Source organism: Lolium rigidum, chromosome 2, assembly GCF_022539505.1.
Source record: "Lolium rigidum isolate FL_2022 chromosome 2, APGP_CSIRO_Lrig_0.1, whole genome shotgun sequence".
NCBI classification, from domain to species: domain Eukaryota; kingdom Viridiplantae; phylum Streptophyta; class Magnoliopsida; order Poales; family Poaceae; genus Lolium; species Lolium rigidum.
Genome location: NC_061509.1, coordinates 88,827,641 through 88,838,476, shown reverse-complemented (window position 1 = coordinate 88,838,476; position 10,836 = coordinate 88,827,641). Strand labels below are relative to the sequence as shown.

Sequence of the window (10,836 nt, the reverse complement as noted above, 5' to 3'; positions counted from 1 at the left end):
TGGTAATTTTACGGTAAAATCTATGTATGAAGATCTTATGAGCGATCATACCCCTTACTTGAGAAAATACTTGTGGAAGGTTAAAGTTCCTTTGAAAATTCGGATTTTTATGTGGTTCCTTAGTAATAAAGTTTTGTTAACTAAAGACAATTTAGCTAAGCGGAATTGGAATGGGTGTATGAAGTGTGTTTTTTGTGGTGCACAGGAAACTGCTGAGCATCTATTCATTGCTTGTCCTTTAGCTAAATTGCTATGGCGTACGGTTAATTTCACTTTCGACCTTCCGCCTCCAACCAATATTACAAATATGTTTGGAAATTGGTTAAATGGAGTAGATAGACAATCCAAAGCTTTCATCCGTATTGGGGTTTCTACTTTATGTTGGTCTATTTGGAGGGCAAGAAACCATATTATCTTTAACAAAAAACAATCTTTTCATTATTTGCAGGTTATTCACATGATGGCTCACTGGGTTCAGCTTTGGGCTCTCCTTTCACTGGAGGGAGTACGGGATGCCATGGTTTCTGGATGCACACGGCTCCTGATGGTCGCTCAGGATATCTTGTGTCAGTCTGGTTGGCGTCATACTAGTAGGCTACAATGATGTGTAGTTTTACGATGCTCCTTTTCTTCCGCTGGTTGATTTTTGTATCAACTATTGACGATGTTTGAGTTTTGTGAGGTGTAAGACTTTATACTTATGTGGTTTTAATAAAAGGCCGTGTGCATCATCATGATGCAGAAGCCGGGGTTAAACTCCCCATTTCGAAAAAAAAAAACCTCTTGTGTACAAGTGTGCGTACAATCGACAGCGAGCATAAACGCGCGCATCTGTTTCTCGTTCTGATCTGCAGCTTTCTAGGAAGCCAAGTGCCATTTTTTTCGACAATGAAGCCGAGTAACATGAAAGAGTATTATCCATGAAGATGGGTAAACAGTAAGCTAGCGAGCAAGCATGCACCAAGTGTTCTCGCAAAGGTGATAGACCCTAGGTAGAGAGTGGAGACGTCATGCTTCGGCAAGAATACGTAGGAGGCGTGATAAAAAATAGTCTTAGTAGTTGAACTGATGCTAAGAGCATCCCAGCGGCACCCCAATCGGATTTATTTTTCGGGAAAAATTTGGAACATAAATTTAAACGGCAAACAACTAATTCCATTCAAATTTTGGAGATATCGTACAAAGTTGAATGAGCCTATTGACAACTGGGCACGTCCTAATAGCCTTTAGTGGGCTATGTGGACGCAGCTAGAGATGCTCTAATCCATCATGTTAGCTAGTCTGTCATTCAGTTTATGCAGATTGTTACTGCCCGGGTATCAGACTTGTGTAGAAATTTTCTACCTATAGTAGGTGCTTCCCCCAAGAGACGATCTAGGTCGTCGTTCTTTCATCGAACAGCGTCGAAGAGTAGGCCCGTTGCCGTTGGTCCTCCAAATATATAGTGTCTCCTCTACTGTCTGCCCTATCCATATCATTCTCCGTAGTAGATACATACGATGGGGCTGTCTCTTTCCCCCAGAAAAACAAAACTGCAACATGGAGTGGTGGCAATGCTCTCCATCTGCTTGGTCTTCTCCTTGAAAAGTAAGCAACTCGCTATGCTTGAGATGTAAGACAGGCGCTGAAAAAGTGAGAAGGCGGATAACGTTGCGGTTCTCCGCATGAGACAGAAGAGGTCGATTTGTTTCGTTTCGTGTCGGCTGCTGATTCCCAACAACATAATCTAAGAAACTAGGTGTGGAATTTGAACTATTTTACATTTATACCCGTCTGTAAATCGCAATTGTCAAAAAACCCTGCTTTGAACGCAAGTGTCAAAAGTATCCTGGCAAAAATCTGACCAGACATATGGTATCTTTAGCTAAGAACAAAAAAAAATGGTATCTTTAGCAATCACGTTGTATGGATATATTTTTGACAACTACTAAACACAGGGGGATACAATTGTAAAAAAGATTGGGAATTTTGGTCTATCAGGTTCCCTCACGAGGTGGGGTCTATACATCGTACCCATCTACCAGTCGGCATCTCGGACTTTTTCTTGTTTGCTACCGATGATGATAAGCAAAATTCTCCTCGGTCCATTTATGTGCTCCAAGTGGGACTTACAATAACTGGTCTTACATATGCTTTCCTGATCGTTTGGACAAAACAAATGCTTTATACCCAAAACGAATGACAAATCCCCATCTTTAGACGTGTCACTGGGAATGGGTTGAGTTCCCATTGGCGACGGCAGCCATGTCAACTTGACAAACCAATTGCAAAACAGGTAGGTCAGCAGAGACCCAGCAACTCCATTATTGACCCATAAAAAAGTGTATCCACGTACGTATTGTCACGGCATGACTAGGATGCAAAGATATTGGTTCATAGTAAAAGGATGGGTGCTTCTTTTACGGATTGTTAGAACATCTTCAACCGCGTCTCTCAAAACGTCTTCCAAACATCGTCGGATAGAGCGTTTAGGAGTCGTGTTTTCTTCGTGCCGCGTTTGGGGACGTCGCTCCCCAGCCGTGTCCCCCCAAACGCCGCCCTCAAACTTATTTTAACATTTTTCTTTTTTGCTTTTTCATTTCAATAGAGAGGAGGAACATTCCAAAATCTAATACATAATTGGGAACATGGTTTTACACAAACTAAGACATAGTTTGGAACATGGTTTCCACAAACTAATACATAGTTAAAACATTGCAAAATGAGGAAACCTAACTAGTGTTGGCATCGCAGATTTCGTATGTTCGATGCCAAGAAAGAACACTCTCAGGCACTATCAGTCACCCAAACTGGAAAATCTAGCTGCTAATGATAGCCCTGTTGATCCTTTCGAGGAAGAATATCCAGAATCCTCCGTTACCATTTTCACTGCGAAGAAAGAACACTCGGTGTGTTCAATCGTCCCGATCTTCGTCGTTGCCGTGGTAGTGCCGGCGGCAGGACGTGTCATCGAACACATTCACACTCATATCTGCGTTGCCTAGGTAGGAGAATGTGAGCACGCAACCGGCTTGGAGGTCATGGTAGCGCGCGAACTTCTCCCAGCCGGTGTGAAGGTACATCTTACCGCTCCCGTCGAAGAGAACGTCCACCGGCCACCGGCAGTAGTCGCAGCCAGCGTCCCGCAGATGCAGCACAATCGGCTCGTTGCCGGCGACGAACTCGGCGAAATTGTTCGGCAGCCTCTGGATGCCGAGTAGGTCGCCATTGAGGACGACGACGAACTCGAACAACACTTTGTGCTCTTCCTGCAGATACGACGATGAAGACGTCGACGTAGCAGACAACGGTGACCATGCAGCTCTGGGTGCTCTAGCACGGCCGCGACCTCGGCCTCTGCCTCTACCAGCCATGGCGTCGACTCTTGAGATGGTGGTGGCTAGGGTTGGGGAGATAGGCGCTAGGATTTGTGTGCGAGGGACGATGCGAGAGCGCCCCTTTTTATAGGGTGGAGGGAGGCGGGGGAGCGGTGGCGCTCACTGGCACGGAGAGCTAGGCGCGACGAGACGCTTTGTTGCGCCTATGCGGAAACTGCACCGTCGCTGCGTGCCAATAACTTCCGGTCGCGAGGTAGTCGATGGTTAGGTTAAACTTGAATGTGTCGCTAACGCGTCGGACTCGTCACTCCCCGCCTTGCTTTTCGTTGTGTCCGGTGTGCCCGGAACGTCCCATGTGGACTGGGGACGGACTCGAGCCGTCGGACATCGTATTGGACCGTGCCGGACGGAAGAAGGCTTTGGGCCGCGTGGCTGGGAACGAAAATTTGTCCGACGCGCCTCAAATATCTTTGGGAGACGCGGCTATGCTCTTACCCAGTGAAGTGTTTATCATGTTCATACTTATATAGTTTCACAACACGTACTTACGGGCCGTGAAATGTGACCCTTGAGGTGGCTGAAGCTGCACGGTGCAATATTGTTTACTGGTGGGAGTAGATAATAATTTATGTACCCAAAAAAACGTATGTTCCTCTAGGCCTACGTGGATCCATGGTAATTATGTCAGTTGATTGCTTCTTCTTGTTAATCTATGACCCTATGGTATTGATGTTGGTATTCCTGCCTCTGTGCACTTATTTATACGGTTGTTTTTATATTGTTTGACTTGTGAAAGCTAAGGTCTTATTTCTTTTACCAAAATACTCTCTCTATAGGAAATCTAGTGCATATTACTTTTGTTCTAAGTTAAACTTTCTAAACTTTGGCAAAGTTTATATAAAAAGCATCAACATATATTCGCGCGTTCCAAACCTAGACCGGTCGTGCCAAAGGACACCAAAGTCATACATCACCATGCCACCACCGTGGTGTAGCCAAGTATTAAATTAAATAAATTGCTTGCTTGACCATCTAAGTCAAAGTCTCTACTGCTGGAGATGATGATGTCGTCCAGGTTTATGAAGGAGGATGTTTAAGAGCATCCCCACTCGTCTCCCCGACGAGGCCCCCGAGCGACGTTTTTTCCATCCGGATGGCGAAATTCGGTCCAGTCGCACCCCCGGTTTCTTGTTTTCGTCCGGATTTGGCCCTTCATCCATCCGGCGAGCCCACGCCAACCCCGGTCCCCCGGGGATCTATCGGGGAGTCCGGACGAGTGAAAAGCGGGGAAGGGCCCGCTCTGTCGACGACTGGACACACGAACCCCACTGCCACCTCGCTCAAAATCTCCCCCACCACTCGTATCTCTCTCGCCGCCGTCACCTCCCCGCCGGCTTGTTGCCCAGATTCCGCCGCCCCTCCTCCTCCACCTGCCTATATTCCGCCGTCTTTCGACGACGGCCTATCTGGCTGCTCCTCCGCCGGCCTGTTTTCCGACGACGGCCTACTCCTCGTCGTTTGCGGCTCGGGTTGCCTCGACCACGCCCGTCAGGTGTTCTTCCATTTGCCTCACCGGCCATGGACTCGGACGAAGAGGAGGAGCAGATGTTCGTCGAGCTTATGCGAGAAGAGATGGCAGCCGCTGCCCAAGACGAGGAGCACATGCTGATCCTCGGTTGCTTATCAAGCCTGTACGCCAGGGTGGCAGGCGGTCGACGTGGTGGGTCGGCACCAGGTCGCCGGAAGTGCAAGCCGAGACAGTGAATGGAGGGCTACTGCATGTTGTACGCCGACTACTTCGCCGACAATCCATTGCACGGTGAGACTGTTTTCAGGCGTCGTTTCAGGATGAGCAGAAGGCAAGTTCTGCAAATTGTGTATGCCATCCGAGACTTTGACCCCTACTTCAGATGCAAAGCGGATTGCACTGACTTGGTTGGATTTTCGTCACTGCAGAAGTGCACAGTGGCTATTAGGATGGTGGCTTATGGAGCTCCCGGTGATGGTGCAGATGACTATCTTCGGATGGCGGAGTCCACCGCCCTTGATTGTTTCTACCGGTTCTGCAGGGCCGTCATAGCAGTGTTCGGGGACTTTTACTTGAGATCACCCACTGTCGAAGACACTCAGAGGATCCTTGCAACAAATGAAGCTAGGAGTTTTCCAGGGATGCTTGGAAGCATTGACTGCATGCATTGGAAATGGAAGAACTGTCCGTTTGCGTGGCAGGGAATGTACAAGGGTCACAAAAACGGCTGCACTGTGATACTTAAAGCAGTGGCTACCCATGATCTCTGGTCTTTCTTTGGTATGCCTGGATCCAACAATGACATCAACGTCCTAAACTGCTCCCCGATCTTTTCCAAGCTTGTTTAGGGTCATGCTCCCCCGGTGAACTATGTGATCAATGGTCGGCACTACAACAAAGGATACTACCTTGCAGACGATATCTATCCAAAGTGGGCAACATTTGTGAAGACTATCTTGAAACCTAGCACCCCCAAACTTTACGAGTTTGTCAAGAAACAAGAAGCTTGCCGAAAAGACGTCGAGCGTGCATTTGGTGTCCTCCAGCAGAGATTTGCTATCATCCGGTTCCCCGCTATGACTTGGTCCAAAGATCAGATGTGGGAGGTGATGAATTGTTGTGTGTGCTTACACAATATGATTATTGAAAATGAGAAAAAACATCCGGTTCCTCTGGCTGAGCAAGCTGCACCATATGAGAGAGAGTCCTCTTGCACAGCCTAATCACCAGGTGCCTCCATCATGGGTCGCCTTCATTGCTATGCGCCAGAAGATTCGAGACTCTACAATGCATCAGCAGCTACAAGATGATCTGGTGGAGCACATATGGACGCTCCGAGGCAACGCCAACGCCGACGCCAACTAGTCTGCCATAATTTGTTTCAAAAATTGTGTAATTGTGTGCTTCATTTGTTTCAGCACTTGTTAAACATTGTACTGATTATCGCCGAATTTGTTTCAGCAATTTTCGGACTCTTGCTCGCCGAACTTGTTAAATTTTATGTCAAATTTGTTTGAAATATGTCAAATGGTCGAGGTTGGGGGTTTCCTGCCGGGGGGACAACTGGAACTTCGGCGCTTCCCATGCCAAATTTTCCTCCAATCCGGACGAAAATTTCGCCGGATTTGGACGTACGGAGCGCCAACGAGTGGGGATGCTCTGCTAAGGTCCAAACCATAGACCGGCAAAACATATCAAGTACCTAGAAGTGGGTCGGTGTCTGTGTTTGGGCGGGTGGGGTGGCGGTGTGGTGTGTTACGTGCTTGTGTATAAAGTTAGATTATACTCTGTGTTCCTAGAAGAGAATTCTGAACTATGGTGCAATTTCCTTTCACGTGTTTAGTAAAACTCACGAGTATGTACCTATAGGCTATAGCTATGTGGCGGATAATATCCTCTTCGAATTGAATACCCAAAAGTAGGTACATCTCTATGTAAACTGGTACAACTATAGTGCAAACTAATGATGCATTGAATTAGGAGCAGTCTCCATGTGACGATTTACGCTGGACTCATATTCAAGCAAAGAATGAATGAACGCAGATTTCGTGCTCCCGAGCTCCAGTGCTCCTGATTAGTTCAAAAATTTCAAAACCATATCTATGAGTCTTAAAAAAAGTTAAAAAAAATATTCGGATGTAGTTCATGAATTATCCCACAAACGTGTAAAATATCAATTCCAAATACTTTGTATTCTAAGCTGTAAAAAAATAACAAAAATGTAGATCTGTAGAAGTATGTTTCAAATCCCAAATTTTATCAGATTTATCTTTTTTGTGTAGCCCACAATACAAAGAATTTCAAGTCACGATTTTACATGCTTGTGGGATACAACATTAAGGACGACTTCTTTTAAGCTTCTAGCGCTGCTTCTAGGTGCTAAAACGTTGAAGCTTAAAAGAACTCTCTAGCTTCTGCTCGGCTTATCTCCACCGTGAAGCCACTTCATAGTGTAGTTGCAGAAACTGCTCTGGACCAGCTTCCCGAGCTTCTCCACAAAGAGTAAATTACATATAGGTACCACTTTTGGGGCAACGGTTGCGAGTAGGTACCAACTCTGGTAATTTTTTCAAGTAAGTGCAACTTCTGGGGCAGGTCGTAACAGATTGAGCAATTGCGGAGTTAAACGAGAATTAAGCGGGCGGTCCCACATGTCATAGCAAACGTCCGTTAGGGCACGCTTCGGCTCCATCCGTGTCCGTTAGGGGCACGATTCGGCTCCATCTCCGTTATTTCCCCCTTTTCTTTTTCGACCGGTCGGAGATGGAGGAGGGCGATGGCGGCGGCGGCGGCGCTGCTGGCGGTGGTGGCGCTGCTGGCGGCGGTGCTGGCGGACAAGGCGGAGTGTATGACGACGGGTTGGATGACCTGTGGCCGCCGGCGCACGTTTCGTCGGAGCATTTCCTGGCCCAGATGTGGGAGGACGACCCGGCCGCGACGAACTCGACCGGGACAAGCAGCCACGCCGATGGAGGAGATGGGTAAGTTGCTCTACTCCATCTAGCCGCCGTTATGTATCTTCCTCTCAAGCCCTTAGGTCCAATTTTACTCATTTGGACATTTCTATTTGCTTTGTAGCCTAGACACTGAAGTTTGGGATGTGAGGATACAATTTGAGGATGGTCAGGATATGGTAGAGAACCAAATTTGCCGTGATGACCCGACTTACATGAAACTAGTTTCAATGCTTGAGCCCCGTGGCTATGGATTTGGGGATTCTATGTACTTGTAGAATTCAAAGTGAAATGGAATTGGTTGAGAACAATGCTAAAATATATGAGCTGCTACTGCATTTTGATTCAACAAAGGTGTTAAACTTGACTGCTAAGAGGGGACTACATGGTGTTGATAAGAAATTAAAAAAAACCAAACAAGGCAGCACATCAGGGGATAATTGCTCTAGCATTGTAACTTATTCATCTCCAATTGTGTTGGATTTCAGTGAGCCACCTGTGTATGCCGTGGATGAAGATGGTCAATTGTTTAATAGCCAAGTTGGTAGTAATAATCCTGTTGGGCAGGGTTCACACAATCATCCTCAGTTCTATGATGTTGATGAAGATGCAGATGTTGAGCTGTCAGATAGTGATGAGGATGCAGATGTGGGCACACATGATGCAGCATTTGACATGGGAGACTTAGCTGATTCCGTTGAAATCAGGATGAAGGAAAAGGCTGAAGCTGATGAGATATTGGAGGAGATGAGAAAGCAAAAAGAGGATCCAATGTCACACTCGCCAAGGTGATACGGATATTGAAGATTTGTTTGTAATCGAAGAAGAAGCAGGTGCTGAACCATGTACCGAGGTGCCGTTGAAGAAAATGAAGCTACCCGTTAAGAGAAAAGGCCCCACTGAAAGGTCACATTCAAGTGTTGTCGTCGAACATGTGCGAGACTTCATACCATCTGATGATGAGGACAAATGCCCTGGTTTTCTGCCTGAAGATGATGATGATGGGTTTCAGCCATTGTCGATGATTCTACCTAAAGGAAGAAAGAGTAGAGCAAAGAAGAGGCCACCTAGGGTATGGTATGATGAGAGGAGGCTGCAAGCACATGAGCAACTAGCAGAGCACATGTGTTTTACCAATGTGGAGCAGTTCAGAGATGCATTGGTCAACTTGCATATAGCACAAAGTAGGAATTTCACCTATCATCGAAACTCTGATGTTAGAGTAATTGCTGATTGCATAAATAAGCCAGCATGTCGTTTCTATATTACTGCATCAGAGATAAAAGGAGAGAAGACCTTTGTCATTAGGAAGATGAATCTTGAGCATACATGTGAGACGACAACAGATAGTTCAAGGGTTAGTGCAAAATGGCTTGCCAGAAGGTATGAGAGTTTGTTCAGATCTGATCCTAATACGAGCATTCGGACATTGATTGATAAAGCAAAGTTGCACTATGGTGTCGACGTTCCGAAGATGATGGCATACAGGGCTAAAAATCATGCGCTCGATGCTGTCCTAGGTGATCACGAGAGCAATACTTCGGACCGAGAGATTGGGCACAAGCGAGTGATCGATACAAATCCAGGTAGTCGGGTGATTGTGCAAACAGTTATCCCTCCACCTTCTATGGAGAATCCCCATCCAGGTCCAACATTCCATGGTCTTTTCTTCTGCTTAAATGGAACCAAAGATGGATTCCTAAAAGGGTGCAGGCCATTCATAGGTACTGCATTTGCTCTTTTCAGTTGTTGTTGTATTGCTAATTTCCTATACTACTGCATTTCTTCATAGGGATGTGAATAATTGTTTGTACTGCAGGTTTGGATGGTTGCTTCATCAAACTCTGCACTGGTGCTCAAATACTAGGCCGCAACCGGCCGAGATGGAAACAACAACATGTTCCCTATTGCCTTCGCAGTCGTCCCAAAAGAGGACACAGCCAATTGGTGTTGGTTTTTGACTCAGCTGAAATATGCTTTGGGAGGAGAACAAGGAGAATTTGGTCCTTACACAATTATGTCCGATAGGCAAAAGGTTAGTCCTATTTGTCTTACCTCATATGCTAGTCTTACCTCATATGTCATGGTAGTGTTACTCGAAACCGCAAATTGTTATATAAATGGACAGGGACTTCTCAAAGCAGTGACCCAAGTGTTCCCTTCTGCTCACCAAAGATATTGTCTAAGACACATTTACGCAAACTTTCAAACGGCTGGATTCAGGGGGGAAGATCTGAAGAAATGCATGGATAGAGCCAGCTATGCATACCATAAGGACCAGTTTGAGGCTGCAATGGAGACTTTAAAAGTGGAGAGTGAAGAGGCTTGGAAATGGCTGAGTCAGATCCCACCCCACACATGGGCACGGCATGCATTCGACACCAACTGCAAGACTGACCTAGTTGTTAACAACCTCAGTGAGGTGTTTAACAGATATATCTTGGATGTTAGGAAGAAGCCGATAAGAACAATGCTTATTGGTATAAAGAACAAGTTAATGGTTAGGAATCATGAGAAGAGGGTTGGTGGACAAACTGCTAGGTGGGTGATCACACCACATTTCATGGAGCAAGCTAGAGCTAGCCAAGAAGTACTCCAGTGCCTTGCACACCAAGAATTTCGGGGACCGATCCGTGGGAAGTGACTAATGGAAAAGGTGATCGGATACATGCTTGTTGATTTGGCAGCTAGAACATGTGGATGCAGGAGATGGGATGTCACAGGGCTCCCTTGTAATCATGCTTGTAGTGCTATAATCAAGGCCAAGCAAAAACCAGAGGACTATGTGAGCAAATTCTTCATGAAACCCATGTACATTGAAGCATTCAAGCCTATGATTTTCCCCGTGCCTGGGCAGCATGACTGGCCAAAGACTGACTCTCCGGACATCGTCCCTCCTGATTTCAAGATCACTAGAGGGAGAAAGGCAGAGAAGAGAAGAAAGGGCAAGTTTGAGAAGCCCAAAGCTAAAGATACATCTAGGATGGGGACAATAACCTGCTCAAACTGCAAATTGCGGGGACACAAGTACACCAGT

The 10,836-nt window shown here is 46.2% G+C and overlaps 1 protein-coding gene across 1 annotated transcript; it reads left to right on the top strand.

Annotated features, from left to right (window-relative positions):
• The first annotated feature begins 9,676 nt into the window (after positions 1 to 9,676).
• LOC124689947 lies at positions 9,677 to 10,443 on the top strand. The gene is made up of 2 exons (XM_047223397.1): positions 9,677 to 9,834; positions 9,928 to 10,443. The coding sequence occupies exons 1-2, from the start codon at positions 9,697 to 9,699 to the stop codon at positions 10,441 to 10,443; spliced, it is 654 nt and encodes a 217-aa protein (XP_047079353.1). The 5' UTR covers positions 9,677 to 9,696.
• The last annotated feature ends 393 nt before the right edge of the window (positions 10,444 to 10,836 follow it).

What these genes read in the sequence shown, in the direction of transcription:
- LOC124689947 (XM_047223397.1), top strand. Translation starts at nt 9,697, where the DNA reads ATGTTCCCTATTGCCTTCGCAGTCGTCCCAAAAGAGGACACAGCCAAT. An exon ending in TTATGTCCGATAGGCAAAAG is followed by an intron (nt 9,835 to 9,927) that starts GTTAGTCCTATT and finishes ATAAATGGACAG; the next exon opens with GGACTTCTCAAAGCAGTGAC.